The sequence below is a fragment of the Pongo abelii genome, chromosome 1 (genome assembly GCF_028885655.2).
Source record: "Pongo abelii isolate AG06213 chromosome 1, NHGRI_mPonAbe1-v2.0_pri, whole genome shotgun sequence".
Lineage (NCBI taxonomy): Eukaryota > Metazoa > Chordata > Mammalia > Primates > Hominidae > Pongo > Pongo abelii.
This window is the reverse complement of record NC_071985.2, coordinates 173,682,527-173,698,396: the sequence shown is the minus strand read 5'-3', so window position 1 is coordinate 173,698,396 and position 15,870 is coordinate 173,682,527. Positions and strand designations below refer to the sequence as shown.

Here is a 15,870-nt window from a genome sequence, read left to right as displayed (position 1 = left end):
TACCCTTCTTAACAGATGAAGAAAATGAAGAGCAAGGAGGATATCTTAGTTACTAGTGAACGATGGCTTCACCATGTCTGATCCAAACTGTACTCTGTAATGCCTTCTTCATAGCAGCACTAAAATCTAAAAGTCTGGAGGAGTCTTTAGGAGATCAGTTATTCCATTTCACATCTGGAGGCAGGATTATGCTTGAACTGAATGCCTTGGTCCACTGCCTGAAATGTATCCTCTACAACCTTTGTCCACCTGGTGAACTCCTACTCATATTTCAGGACTCACAATTCAAGCTGCTACTCCTAAGTGAAGCTTCCTTAATATTCCCAGGTAGAGTTGCCCTCTTCCTCTGTTGTTCCTCTTAAGTATCTTGTATTTCACTTATGAAATTCACCAATCATGCAGAGGGTATGTTTCTAGAGGCAGTTTGTATAGTTGTTAAAGGCATGGACTCGGCAGCTAATTGTTTGGGTTCCAACTCTAGCTCTACCTATATTAGCTAAATAATATGGTGCTCTCTTCCCCTGACAGACTGTTAATCCCTTGAGGCCAGATAATATATACAAGAATTTCTTAAATGGCTAAGTCACAAAATTGTCATGTTTTTTACCTTAATAGCAAGTCTGAATGTATCCTCCTTCTGAAGAGCTGATGTATTGTTTCTGCCGGTTTCTGCATCTTGATCCCTGAAAGATATTGAAAACCTAATTTTAAGGCCATTTTCCTGTTTGTTTGTTTTCATTTTTGTTTTTGTTTTCCATTTCTGTTTCCTTTCCCTCTTTTCCTGTCCTTCCTTAGAGACAGGACATCTTGAAAGCTACGAAATCTTCAGGTCTATATTTCTACTTCACCAACTTCCTTTTAATGTTTTTACCTCTTTGTCTTGTGTGGAAAATCTTAATCTGACTCTTTCTGCTTTGTGTCAAAGGTATACTGTTCATGTTAAAATTCTCAGCTCTGACGGGTATGTGAGTAGGCCGTTCCTTGGGTGATGGACAGTTGACATCATATCTGAGAAGAGCATCACCATGGTGCCCTTCACTTATGGCCGTTGTCATGATGACAATCATAGCCACTTGGAGCACAGTGGCCTGACAAAGACAGGAATAGGAAGAGGGAAAGAATTCTTCCAACAGTTTTGTATTTTGCACTATGGGAAAAGAGTGGCATCATTTCTAGATCCTAAACCAAAATTGATAGAAAAAGAAGACTAGAATCATAAGATCTGCTAAATATTCTCAGGGGGTTGAAGTATCAAATATCTGCAGATGGTATCACTGAGCAAAATCAAGAAGAGCAGTTTAGGATTTTTAGTATGAGGGAAATGATAAGGCTTTTCAGTACTTCTTAGAGTTGTCAGTGTCTCATAAAAGATAAAGAATATTTGTTGAGTGACCACAGCTTGCTAGGTACTGTGCTACACTACAGCATAGTATAGTTATTACTGAGAATTTGTAGAGATAATCCTAGCTTATCAAGGAAATATTTGTTTTATAATTTGTTCATGTGCTTATTTATATTGAAGAATATTCTCAAGTTAAGATGATTTTTTTAGATGCTCCAGAGGCCAGAATTAATCATAAAGGGCCCTAATAGCCAAAAAGAATTGAAATGCACTAGGCCAATTGGCAGACACTATTTCAGTCTGCTCTCTTTCATCCTTTGCCAGGAATCGTACATTATCTCTTTAAGGCAGAGCAGCCTTGGATGGCCATATATTAATATGATAACTTGCTTTTCCTTGCTCTCCACCCCCCAACTAGTGGCTTTAGAATAGCTTTGCTATTTTTCACTTATTTCTTGCCAGTAGCACTAGATCCCAGGCTTACTGATTGTGCACACTTTAGATAACTTTGGGTCAGCTCAGTACTGAACTTAACAAATGGCAAGTCAGGAATGCCATGAAGACTGAAGAGTGTTGGAAGATAAGGATTATATAGACACCACTGTCCTTATTGATACACACTGTGTTGTCCTGTAATTGGATAGGCCAAAATGAGTTGACACTGGAAGAGGTATTTTAATATTGGAGCTTATAAAATGTTTAGAAATGTTTTCCTATCTGAGTCAGACTGAGATAGGTATGTATGTTTTCTATCTCTTCTGAGTGACACTGGGAAATAGTTATGATTGGAAATAGGTCTTGGTACCAATAACCTCATATATACACTAGGGTAGACCTTGCAGAGGAAGCTGGCACCAGGGCATGGGACCGTGAAGCAAAGGGGTTCAGAAGAACTAAAGAGTGGTCCAATAATGAGTCTTCAGATGGCCAGAGGCAAAGGCTGAGATCAAGCCTCAGATCCAAGAAGCCAGAATAATAAGCCTGAAATAATTGAGTGAGAAACCCAACATTACTAGAATGGAGAAGAGGCTAGGGGAAAGGCAGGAGCAAACCCAAGGGCTGGGGGTCTGAAGATGTTACCATCACAAGGCAGCCCCATTTTAATGGCCTCTAGCCACAGGGTTTGGCATTAAAAACTGTAGGAGTAGACAGATGCTTGATGGAAACCCTTGACCCCGGGTCTTTGCTCCCTTAATGAAGGAATCTAAGGCAAAGTAGAGATTCTTTTTTTAACATTTAAACTTTATTTTTAATTGACAGATAATAATTGTACATATTCATGGGGTACATAGCGAAGTTTCCATACATATAATGCATAGTGATCAGATTAATTAGCATATCCATCTCAAGCCTTTTTCATTTCTTTGTGTTGGGAATGTTTAATATCCTCTTTCTAGTGATTAGAAACTGTATAATACATTATTGTTAACTGTAGTCATCTTACAGTGGTATAGAACAGGGCTCCCCAACCTCATGGGGTTCTATACCACTGTAGGATGACTAGAGTTAACAATAATGTATTATACAGGTACTGGTCTGTAGCCTGTTAGGAATCTGGCTGCACAGCAGGAGGTGGGCGGTGGGCTAGTGAGCATTACCACGTGAGCATCACCTCCTGTCAGATCAGCAGTGACATTAGCTCCTCAAAGGAACAGGAACCGTATTGTGAACTGCGCATGCAAGGGATCTAAGTTGCACGCTTCTTATGAGAATCTAATGCCTGAGGATCTGAGGTGGCACAGTTTCATCCCGGAACCTTCCTCCTTGCAACCCCCCACCCATGGAAAAATTGTCATCCACAAAACTGGGTGCTGGTGCCCAAAAGGCTGGGGACTGCTGGTATAGAACAGAGTTTATTTCTCCTTATCTAGTTGTAATTGTGTATCCTTTAACAGATCTCTCCCTATCTTTTTACATGTCCTTTGATACCATAAGCTCTATGGACACCCTATAATATTTCTTCATTATACTTACCCTTCATAGTAATTACTAGAGTGAGCTCTTCATGGATTTTTCTCTTTTACTAGACTCTAAGTTCCATGAAGGAAGAGATAATATCTGTGCCTGGTACATAGTAAGAGCCTAATAAATATTTTTGGAAGGAGGGAGAGAAAGAGAGAGGAGGGAAATAAATGGCTCTTTTGCTCTTTTTCTTCATGCCAGGGCAACACTCAGCTTCTGAGGTATGCACAGCAAGGCTCTTGCTGAGATGGGTGTGGCCACTTGCTGCCTCACTTCCAGCCCTGGGCACATGCAGTTCTTTCCACCTGGCGCAGTCCTCTTCCCTCCCTGCTCTGGCACTTGCCTCTGCTTCCACTTCTGCTTCTTCTTCTTTTTCTAGTCTCCTGCGGCCTAATCATCCTCTTGACACATTCTTTCTTTAACCATCTGAATGCCTTCAGTATGGTTCCTGTGAGCTCTGAATGTTCTGGAAGCCATTGTTTTGTTTTGATAATTTTGAATATTTTACTCTTGCTCATTATGGATTGACTTTACAGCTGAACTCTCAAAACCAGACTTCATTTTCCCAACTCGAGAGAACATCTCATTGTTTTCCCTGTGTCCTTGCCTATGGCACGCATCTCCCGAACACCCTTTTTTACCAGAACATCTTCACAGCAAACCTAAGGCAGCTAACTCTTTGCTTTCTACAGCTCTGTGTTTCTTGAGCTCTTCCATCTGTTTTATTTTCATATTTTTCCTTTGTTAAAAAAAGGAGATAACAGACAAGATAAACACGAGAAATTAAATACCCCAAAATTACCGTACATTTTCACTTGGATTAACCAGTCTTTGTAATGTTTTGTAACTATCTTTCCCTGAGTGGGCCTGAATAAGCATGTAGTTAACAAGCGTGGACTTTTAATTGATCAGGGCAGGTTTTGAACTTCTGTCCTGCTCTTTCCTAATGATACAACCTCCAATGACTTAACTTCTGAGCCTCAGTATTCTCTTCTGTGAAATGGAAATACTAATAATAGTATCCTCACAAGTTTGTTGTGATATTCAGTAACCCACATAAAATTTCTATGCATAATGCCTGGCGTATAATAGGCACTAAATAAGCTGTCACTTGTTTTCTTTACTTTCCTCCTTTCTCTCATATTGCTTCTAATTAGTACCATCCTTATTTTTTAGGGGACAGATCCAAATCCGTGAATCCAGGGGCTTCACCACGATCTGGGAATATTTTGGTGGCAACTTTAAGATCTTTTGTTTTCTGACTCTTAGATCTCTTTCTTTTGGTAGCATGGGAAAATTCCCTCAACTCGATTATTTATTCAGTTCTTTCATGCTCCCCATATTGTCATGGCCACGTTTGAATCATGTTATCGGCAAGTCTGACCGAAAAAGCAATTTAATATTGCCCTGTGTTGCATCATTGCATATATTATTTCAGCCTGTCACAGGCCTGTCAGCAAGTCTTGATGAAGTACAGAGCCAATAGTAACAGGCCTGAAATCTGACAGCTCTTTAACAGAAGCTGCTCCGATTGGTGCAGTGGTATTTCTTCAGAAATTAAGGCCTTCTTGGTCTCTTTGTTGATAAAATTAGCAATCCAATCTGAGTCATTTTATCTCCCAACGAGCTGTATCTTCAGGGCTGGTAATTCAGTCTGTTGCATGGCTTGGAAAAACAGAGCCATCAGAGGCCTGTGATGTACCAAAGGCTGCAGACAGGAATATCTTGGTAATTTAGCCCCACTCTCAGCTCTAATTATTCTGTTCTTCACTAGCTGGTTCGATTGAGACTCTCCACGTTCAGCCTTCCCTAAGCAGAGAACAAAAGGTTTCCCTTGAAAGTTGGGGCCTGGCAATGTCAGTACAGTGAGCTGCGTATAAATAATGCAGCAGTGCCGGCTTCATTTTTATAAAATCCTGGTGGAGAAATGCATGAGAATGATCAGGCCCCTGGAACTCAGCAGGCATGTGCTTTTGATGTGCGCCTTGCTCTGAGTAAAAGCAGGAGAATAAAAAGTTCTTGTTTGTGCTGAGGCTACTTCATGGTCTCTGGCTCGGATTTTGGTGACCCTTTCGCTTTGTTTCTGATAGAGTCTGGAAGCTCCTACCTGCCTAGGAAAACTCTGTTATGTATATAGAGGGAAATGCCTTCAGTAACTATTTTCTGATTGAAAATAAAGATGATGAAAATAAAGATGCTGATTATCGTAGCTTTACTTATATTAGCTTTACTTACATTCCCTCATTTTAATCCTCCTAAGGTTAGAGTTATCTGGCTAGGGTATTTTCTCTATACCCTCTGCTCTCCCAATTAGCCTTATATCTTTTCTTTTTTCTGGTCAGATTCCCCAAAAATAAATATTCAGGGAGTGAACCTAGCAGCCAAAGCTCTGAGAGCTGAGTCGGGGAAAGGAGCTTGAGGGCTGGCCTGCAAAAAAGCAGATACTGAGTCAGTCTGTTTTTGTCAAGATACTCTACCCTTACCTGGCCCTTTTACCGCACCCTCTCTCAGGGTGGATGATATGGTTTGGCTGTGTCCCCACCCAAATCTCACCTTGAATTGTAGCTCCAGTAATTCCCATGTGTCATGGGAGGGACCCAGTAGGAGATAATTGAATCATGGGGGCTGTTTCTCCTCCTGCTGTTCTTATGGTAGTGAATAAGTCTCACAAGATCTGATGGTTTTATAAGGGGGAAACTCCTTTCACTTGGTTCTCCTTCTCTCTTGTCTGCTGCCATATAAGACGTGCCTTTTACCTTCTACCATGATGGTGAGGCCTCCCCAGCCACGTGGAACTGTGAGTTTATTAAACCTCTTTTTCTTTATAAATTACCCAGTCTCAGGTATGTCTTTATCAGCAGTGTGAAAATGGACTAATACGTTGGACCTTAGTACTCTTCTTCCGTAGTGTGGGAGAAGTAGTACCCTAGTTGCTAATAGTGAGGTCACATGGGATCTAATTACTTCTTAAACATACTTTTTGTACCATCTGCTGTTTTTAGCCTCACTTTTATCCTCACTTTCAGGGGTGGTGAGCACCACCACCTCCTGAACTTTTTGGGTCTCTGTAGGGTAATCATTTTGCTTCTGGGTTTTTCCTGCTGCTATTTAGGTTTTACCTTTCTCAAGTCTACCAAGAGAGTTACTACTACCATGGTTTTTGGCTTTTAGATTTTTGATGCTGTCATCTTCTATCCTGTTCTCATTGTGGGTTTTTGCCTCTTTGAAACATTCTTGTACAACCATTTTGTTGGAATTTTTAAAGGGCGTGGAGGTCAACACGTGTAGTCAATCTGGCATCTTTAATCAGAAGCCTCTTTTTGTTTTTGTACTTTTTGAAATAGAAAAGAAGGTCTGCTAGAGATCTGGCATGCATTTGTGTCTTGGGCAGTAGGTGATGGGAGGAATGTGAGGTAGGCAAAACCAGGAGAGCATTGTTGGAAGGCTGTCCTGGTTCCATTGAGGTTAATGGTCTATGCAAGGAACCCAGTGTTCTGCTTCATGCACTCCAGGAGTCTAACTTTTGTCTCTTCTCTAGCCTGCATACAGAGCAGTATCTAAAGATCTAGGCTTTATAATAGAAGCAATTAAAAAATGATTAGGAACCTGAAAGCTTCCTTCTGTAACTGAGATCTGAAGGTTTTTATTCATTCACTTAATTAACATGCATTGAGCTCTCAAAATTTGCCAGAGTAGCATTGTGCTTATTCATCCACATAACTGGATGAAAAAGGCAGATATGGACCCTGCTGTGGGAGGTTGTGGCCTGACCTTATATACTGAAATTTCCAGAAGGCCAGATAGAGCATCAAGAAATAAAATAATAACATTCTTTTATGATAATGAGATAGATCCTTCAGTGCCTCCTGCTCTTCCCCACTCATACACACTCATGCCTAAAATAGTCCATGGTTCTGGACTCCTTTAGTGGGCCAGATCCTTTCATCACCATGGGCTGCTGAGACCACTGGAATTTCAGGCAAACCTATAAAACAAGGGCAGCTTTAGGTGACCACATTCTGTCATGAATCCTTGATTTCATATACAGTTTTTGCATTACATGTTTGCTAGTGCTAGGCCAAAACAAAAGGAGAAAAGATCTAATTTTAGCTGAGTTCAAGTTGGCTTTCTAAAAATTATGATTTCTTCTTTATGAGTCTTTTTGGTGAATTGACCCTTTTCTCAATATGTAGTGTACCTGTTTATTCCTGGTAACATTTCTTGTTCTTAAGTCTACTTTGATATTAATATAGGTACCTCAGCTTATTAATTATTAGTATCTGCATGCCTTATCTATTTATTTATTTTTTGAGACTGAGTCTTGCTCTGTCCCCCAGGCTGGAGTGCAATGGCACAATCTCGGCTCACTGCAACCTCCGCCTTCCAGGTTCAAGCAATTCTCCTGCCTCAGCCTCCTGAGTAGCTGATTACAGGCGCACACCACCGTGCCCAACTAATTTTTTTTGTATTTTTAGTAGAGATGGGGTTTCACCATGTTGGTCAGGCTGGTCTCAAACTCCTGACCTTGTGATCCACCCGCCTCAGCCTCCCAAAGTGCTGGGATTATAGGCGTGAGCCACCACACCCAGCCTGCATACCATATTTTTGCATCTTTTTACTCTTTAATTTATCTTGCATTTTAATATTGAAAATAAGTATTTTTTGTTTGTTGTTTTGTTTTGTTTTTATCCAGGCACTGCGACTCACCTCACACCTGTAATCCCAGCTACTCACAAAACTAAGGCAGGATGATTGCTTGAGGCCAGCAGATGGAGACCAGCTTCAGCAACATAGCGAGACCCCCATCTCTAAAAAATAAAAAAAGAAAAAGTAATCTGGGCATGGTGGTGTGTGCTTATAGTCTCAGCTACTCAGGAGGCTCAGGTGGCAGGATTCCTTAAGCTCAGGAGTTAAAGGCTGCAGTCAGTCCTCATCATGCCACTGCACTCCAGCCTGTGTAATAGAGTGAGCTCTTCTCTAAAAAGTAGAATAAGTTTCTTTTAAACTCCATATAGTTGGGTTTTATTTTTATTCAGCTTTATTATCTCTGCCTTCGCACTGGAGATTTTAGGTCATTTACATTTATTGGTTGGGTTTTAATCTATTTTCTTTTTCTCTGTTCCATATATTCTATATAATTATTCCCTTTTCCTGTCTTCTCCAGATTACTTAAATATTTGTTAGTATTCCATTCTATCTCTAAAAAGTTTTACCTCTTGCCAGTTTCTAATATGCATCTTTCAGTTATCACAGTCGACCTTAAAATAATTTTGATGCCTCCTTATATATAATACACTTTCATATCTTCCTGTGATTTGTGCTATTATTCTCATATGATTTGTTCATGCATTGGTTTGTATAAAGATTTAAATTCAATTTTTTTAAAGAAATTTGAGAAGGGAAAATTTATGTCTCTTATATTTACTCACATATTTAGCAGTTCTGATACTCTTCATTCCTTTGTGTGGGTTCATATTTCCATTTGGTATCTTTAACCCATGTAGTTTCTGCATGAATTATAAAGTATTCTCCTTCTCCCTCCTCTTATATGAGTATACAGAATTGAGTTTGTTGATTGTATTAATACCCTTTAATTCCCCAGTGGTAATAATAATAGCTATTATTACTCTTATAGTTTACATGTCTCTTCACATTCTGAAAGTACAATAACATCTTTGAATAGAATTGTCTTTTTTCAAATGCTTTTTAAATTTTAGAACCTCTCGTTTCATATATTTCATGCTACATTGTTTGGTTCATAAAATATTATGAATGGTAGTTTTCTTGGATTGAGCATTTTGTCATTATGAAATATTCTTCTTTTCCTTGTTTAATATTTTTGATCTTGATTCTACTTTGATACATATATTGTCATTTAAAAATTTTTTGTTTGTATTTGTTGTAGAACATTTTTGAAAGAAAACTGTATCACATTTTAAAAAATCTGAATTATAAACAAGGTATAGCTTAATTTTTACCACAGTATGATTAATCTTATCTTTTAACTGGTTGTGGAATTTAGTCCATTCATATTTGATGAAATACTGAGATAATTGACCTTATTTGTTCCATCTTATTTTGTTTTCTATTTATATTACATCACTCCCCATTCCCTTTCCTTTTTGTTTTGTGTGGTTTATTGGTTTCACTGGCTTGTTAATTTTTTCTTTATTCCCTTTTATTCCTTGTTACTTTGATAGTTCTACTAAGTTTTTTGTTTCTATTAGTGGTTACATTCTCATTCCTTACAACCAACAATAAACTTATGTTCTGCCTAAACATGTATATGTATTTCAAGAAACGTTTTCTGTGTACCCCTTCTCTAGACTCTTACTTAATATTTGCTTACTTAATGTTTATTTTCAGTTCCAGACTGTTACTAAGTTTTTTTTGTTGTTGTTGTTGTTTTCTAGAATAGCAGGCCTATTGTATTTTAAGAAAACTCAATATTACAGATTCCTGCTTACATTATTATTATCCACTTAGATTTAAATACGTATATGTATATATTTTTATGCATATACGTATATGTTTAAGCAAATTGTGCACATACATGCATATATATACATACATGCATGAAAGAGACACACGCAGAGAGTGAGAGAGGATCTCAGTGTCTACTGGTTCCTCTAGTCTTTGATTTCCACCATACTGAGAAAGCTGCTCCAAATCAATTGTTATTTGGTTATACTCTTTCTCAAGTATTGTCCTCAGACAGTGCTTATGAGAAGTTTACTTTTTGAATCTTTGTGTGTTGAAAATGTTTTTTTTGCCCCTTACAGCTAAATAATATTTTATCTGGGTATAGGATTCTTTAATCAGTTTCTCGTAATAGTTTGTACATTATTCCAGTGTCTTCTACATTCCAGAGTTGTGGATGAGAATTCCCTTAGCTAGGATTAATCCTTTGTAAGTAACCTATTCTTTCTGTCTGGAAGCTTGTATAATTTTCTGTTTACTCTTGAAATTCAAGTGTTTCCTGGATTTACTTCCTGGACTTAATGAGACTTTTAATCTGTGGGCTTAAATCTTACTTCAGTTCAGTATAATAAAATACCTAGCACTGTATTCATTTAATTATAATATCTCCCTCATCTGTTCTTTTCTTTTTTTTTTTTTTTATTCCTTTTCTCTCTCCTAAAAAACACAAAATCTGTTCTGGAATTTCTGTTATTCTCATGTTAGGCTTCTGGAATCTGTCCTCCAGACCTCTTATCTCTTCCATCATTATGTCAATCTCTTTGTATCTTTGCTACTTGTAGTAAGATATTTCATTTACTTGGTCTTCCAGAGCATTAATTTGATTTTCATTAGTGTCAGTGATTTTTTAGTTCTTCTGTGGAAATTTTAAACTTAAAATCAGTGTTTATACTTCCAGAAAGAATTTTTTGCATTCTTCTGATTTCTCATTGTTTTCATCATTAAAATATTCTACCATGTTTTTCATCATTTCTACTTATGTGGGACTTGCATCTTGTAGATGTTCTATATGGTCTCTCAGGTGAACTACTCCCATTAATTAGTTAATGTTTTTGTTTTGCCTACTCATTGATAAATGCTATTTTGACTTTCATATACGTTTTTAGTATATATGTCTATATATATAATGCAGCCTATTCTGCATTAACAAGTCTGAAAGCAGTGAAATGTACATCAGTTCCTGCCCTGGCACTTGGGCTGGCAGTCACCCAACTGGCCAACAGCAAGTGGCCCCTTCTTTCCTCTTAGAGCACCCTTGGTGGAAGCAGCACTCCTCTCTAGCTGCCAATCTTAGAAGCAACTCGGACTGCCCGTGTAGCCCTGACTCTGTAAGGCCCCTATCTCTAATTCTAATTTTACAAACCTTTGGGTGGGGCTGACTAGTAGGTACAGCTTGCCTAAAGGTGAATAGTTATCCAAAGAGGGCAAGTTGCTAAAACACTTTAGGAAATGTCAAAACTGGTCTTAATAGAAGACTCAGGGAGGGGTAAGCCCTTTTTTCTGCTAGTAGTACCTTGCCTTTACCCACTAACAATATAAACAAAGTCCTATGTTTTCTCTCTCTCCTGGAGAGTTTTGGAGTACCTGTGGCTTCAGTTGTACTCACTAAACTTTACCAGTTCTGCTGCTTAATAGCACATCCATATTACCCATCAGTTTGATTTAAAGAAACTCAATGAATTGGACCCTAATATTGTTTGAATAATCCTGATGAAGGAGGGAGTTGCCAGAGGCATCTGTAGCCATAAAACTTCTGTAGTCATCTTCACTCCAGGCATACTCTTTTATTTCAACTTCTTGTAAAGACCAAGACATGCCTAACTTTCCCTTTATTGGGGAAAAAATCTACTTGGAAAAACTTAGTTATGCTGTGAAGTGTTGAGTTTTTAAACTATTGCTGTATTATGAACCACAACCAATGCATGTTAGTTTAATACAGTAATCATTTATTTGACTCATGGACAGCTCATTTAGGCTGTGCTGTGCTAGGCGATCCTTCTGGTCTCAGTTGGACACACTCACTGGAGTCTTGGTTGACTGATCCACATTGATCCAAGACAACCTGGGGGTATCTGATCCAGATTGAGCATAGCTGGCTATTGCCCTGCTCCATGTTTTTCTTATCCTCCTCATGGGACCAGTGGACTAGCCTAGAATGATCTCGTGGCAGTGCCAGAGGTGCAAGATAACAAGCAGAAACACATAGAATCTCTTGAGGCTTAGACTCGGAACTGGCATGCAGTTACTTCTGCTTCCTTATTTTGGCTAAATTCAGTCATGTGACAGAATCAGAATTCAGAGGTAAGGAATCAGAATCAGAGGTAGGAAAGGAAGCCCTGCCTACGGTGTGGGGGACAGGAGGAGGAGGGTGCAGTACTACAAAGTTACGTGGCAAAGAGTGTGGGTATGTGGAGAGATGAAGACTTAGGGCCATGAACTCAACCTTTATCAGCTGTTGAGAAATACAGTGCAATATTTTAAACTTAACAATGGTACCTCAAGAGAGAGAGAGCCACGAGTTTAGCTTGGAGGTAGTAGAGAAACTTTCACAGAGGAGCTGACATTGGAACTGGACCATAAGGACAAATTGGAGTTTACCAAGCAGACAAAGATAGGTGAAAGGAGTAATAATCCATTAAGACGGAAGGAAAAGTCAAAGTAGAGGCCCAGCACTCTACAGACAAGAATGGGGACATCTGGGGATTGAGGAGTTACCCTATGTGATTGGATCATTGGAAACAATCCTTCTATACTGCCTTTTGCTCCCTAATGTTACTCTTGCCAGGGAGCTATCATACCTCCCCAAAAGTTGGAATTTCAGGTGTCATATGCTAGGAGGAGTTAGCATATTGTATACTCTTCAGAACATGTTACATAGGTGGGCTGCCTTCTCCACTTATTAAAGATGTATGTTGCTTAAAAAAAGATGAATAATTTAGCATGTTTCTAGAAGTGCTCGCATTCCTTCAGTATATTTATGCCACTTAGCATAGCTCAATGTGTTCTGCGATCTGTGCCACATGTAAAAAAATCATTAATGATAAGTGACATTTGTTGGCTTTCAAAAGACATTTAAGCCTCACTCAGTGCTACCTCCTCTATGGACCCCTCCTTGATATTTCCTCCCCGTCTCCCACAAGATTATGTCAGATTCTTCCGCTAAAGGCTTTCATTTCTCCCTCTACTTCCTTCAGAGTATTTATGGCTATTTGTTAGTATATGATTTTAGTTGTGATTATTTCATCAATTTCTGTCTCCCCAATTAAACTTTCAGTTTCTGTGACTACAAAAGACTAGATATTTTGCATACCACTGGTTTCCTGGATCCTAGTATAGTGCCAGGATCATAGTAACTGAATATTAAACATTTATTAAGTGAGTGAGTGAATGCATGAATCTATGTGAATGACTGAAGGAGATACAGCTAGACTATTGTCCTTGTGAGATAGGTTTTGGGTTATCTTTAAAATTGCATGAGCTCCCAGGTTTACCATTTACCTACCATGTAATGGACAAACGATTCATTCTTTAATGTTTCCATTCAGTCAGTATTCATTGTGGCTTGTCATAATCCTGAATGTGAATGAGGTATTTATGATACAGAGAAGAGTAAGGCTGATTCTGTGCTGACGGAGTTGCTGGTTTAGTGGGAGAGATGGTGAAATGAATGGGCAAAGACAGTTACTATGGTAAATTAAGATAAAGGTATGTCCAGACTGGAACTTGGAGAAGAAGCTTTTCCCTCAGTCTGCCCTTCATTGGGGCTTCCTGAAAAAGGACAATCTGAGCTGAGTCATGAAGGCTAACTAAGAGTTAGATGCATAATGGGGATGACTATTCCAGGAATAATGAAGCAAAAGGTTCAGTACACAGGAAAATGGGAAATCAAGGCTCACTATAGCAAACTCCAAATAATTCCATATTGCAGAATGAGAAGGCAAGGGTGAGGATGGCCAGAACGGAGTGACTGTGGAGATGGACACAGTCATATCACAAAGGGTTCTTTAAGCCCTGCTATGCATTGGACTTTGTCCTGAAGTTAGTGAGTAGCAATTGAAGGATCTTAATCAGAGATTGACATAAAATATTTTATTTTATAAAGTTTGCCCTGGGCACAATTTGGAGAACAGATTGTAAGGCAATAAGACTGTAGGGGAGCAACATGAAGAAGCAGTTACTTACCCAGCATGATAAGGGCTATGGTAGAAGACATACTCCATGCTCTGGGAAATCAGAAGAGGAGTGCCTAACCCAGAACTGGCATCTCAGCCTAGGCTAAAGTAAGAGTTTGAATTATCATGGTGAAGAAGCTGGGATGAGTTTTCCCAACAGATGGGGGTAGGGCAAAGGCACTGAAGTACGTAAGAACATGACTTTCTTCGGAGAACTGCAAGTAACTTTTTATTGTTAGACTATAGAATATTAAGGGTAAATTGATGAGAAATGTAGCTGGAAAGGAAAGCATCTAACATTCAAGTCTTCCTCCTATTAAATATTGCTTTAGACTGGGATGACCATATCAGTTATTATCTCCACCAGACACTTTAAGAACTTTTTTTTATCATAGAAACTTTTGAACATGTAGCGAGAGTAGTATAATTAACACCCATGAACCCATCACTCGGTCCCAACAACCGCCCATGACCAATCCTGCCCTTAGCTACATGCCATTTACTTCTCCTTCTCATGTTACTTAAAGCACATTCCAGATTTTATATATCTTATACAAACATTTTCAGTATGTATCTCTAAATGATAAGGAGCCTTTTGTTAACATAACCACAACTACCAATATCATATCTAAAATTTCATAATAAAATTTTTATCAAATAGCAAGGTTATAATTTCTCATTATCTCACAAATGTCATATAAACATAGATGTAAATACAAATATTCATATACAGATTGTTTAATCTGGACCCAAATAAAGTACTGAGACTTTTTTTTTTTTTTTTTTTTTTTGAGACAGAGTCTCACCCTGTTGCCCAGGCTGGAGTGCAGTGGCACGATATTGGCTCACTGCAACCTCTGCCTCCTGGGTTCAAGCGATTCTCCTGCCTCAGCCTCCCGAGTAGCTGGGACTAGAGGCATCCACCACCACGCCTGGCTAATTTTGTATTTTTAGTAGAGATGGGGTTTGACCGTGTTGGCCAGGCTGGTCTCCAACTCCTGACCTTAAGTTATCTGCCTGCCTCAGCCTCCCAAAGTGCTGGGATTACAGTTGTGCGCCACTGTGCCCAGCCAGGGCTGAGACTTTTGAAAGTGAAGGAAGGTACTATCCATAATTAACAGGTATCCATGGAGACTTTTTACCTAAGCACGGATGTGTCATTATCTACATTGGCTTATTCCACTTCTTTAATACCTCTGCAGATACCTGGATTGGTATTTTGCAAAATATAAAGGAAGCCTCACTCATGTGATCGGTTCTATATCTCTTCTATTTTCTTAGGTCTCTCTGCTCCCTGGTGTGTAAGTGGACATATTCAGCAGAGAAGGGCTGGGACAACAGTTTCTGGAAAATGATTGGTTTGGAAGACTTTGTTGCAGATAATTACAGCAAAATAGGTAAAAGAATAAAACATCTGTAGAGTGATTATGTGCATTGGAGGATCTTGATGGGTTTGTTGTTATTGTGGTTTGTATGTTTCTTGTTTTTGTATGCATGAAAATACAGGAATGAAGTTCACTTTTTCCAAGACAAATGAGTTAATTATGATGGGTAGGCTATGATTAGTAGGCTCTTGCCTTAAGATTTATGTGAGCTGAGTGGAGATACATGCTACGAAAATCTGCATTGAAATATAGAATCAGAAATTGCACTGGGCGTGGTGGCTCACACCTGTAATCCCAGCACTTTGGGAGCTGAGGCAGGCAGATTGCTTGAGCCCAGGAGTTCGGGACCAGTCTGGGCAACATGGCAAAACCCCATTTCTGCAAGAAAAATACAAATGTTAGCCCAGCCTGGTGGCACGTGTCTGTAGTGTCAGCTACTCTGGAGGCTGAGGTGGGAGGATTGCTTGAGCCTGGGAGGTGGAGGAGGTTGCAGTGAGCTGAGATCATGCCACTGCACTGCAGCCTGGGC

The 15,870-nt window shown here is 39.1% G+C and overlaps 1 protein-coding gene and 1 long non-coding RNA gene across 23 annotated transcripts in view; one reads left to right on the top strand and one right to left on the bottom strand.

The window, feature by feature from the left end:
* Nucleotides 1–15,870, top strand: part of FGGY (FGGY carbohydrate kinase domain containing) — a 492,018-nt gene that overhangs the window by 146,142 nt on the left and 330,006 nt on the right. For all 22 annotated transcript variants that reach the window (XR_008514557.2, XR_008514537.2, XR_008514552.2 and 19 more), the window contains one exon: nt 15,238–15,353. Coding sequence is in view for 17 of the 22 variants with exons in the window: in XM_024235117.3 (XP_024090885.2) it covers nt 15,238–15,353 (116 nt within the window). In the remaining 5 variants the exon portion in view is untranslated. The remainder of the gene's footprint in view (nt 1–15,237; nt 15,354–15,870) is intronic.
* LOC129050792 (uncharacterized) overlaps nt 1–15,870 on the bottom strand; it is a 74,149-nt gene that overhangs the window by 9,906 nt on the left and 48,373 nt on the right. Inside the window, exon 7 of the long non-coding RNA XR_008514583.1 lies at nt 608–683. This is a non-coding gene — a long non-coding RNA (uncharacterized LOC129050792). The remainder of the gene's footprint in view (nt 1–607; nt 684–15,870) is intronic.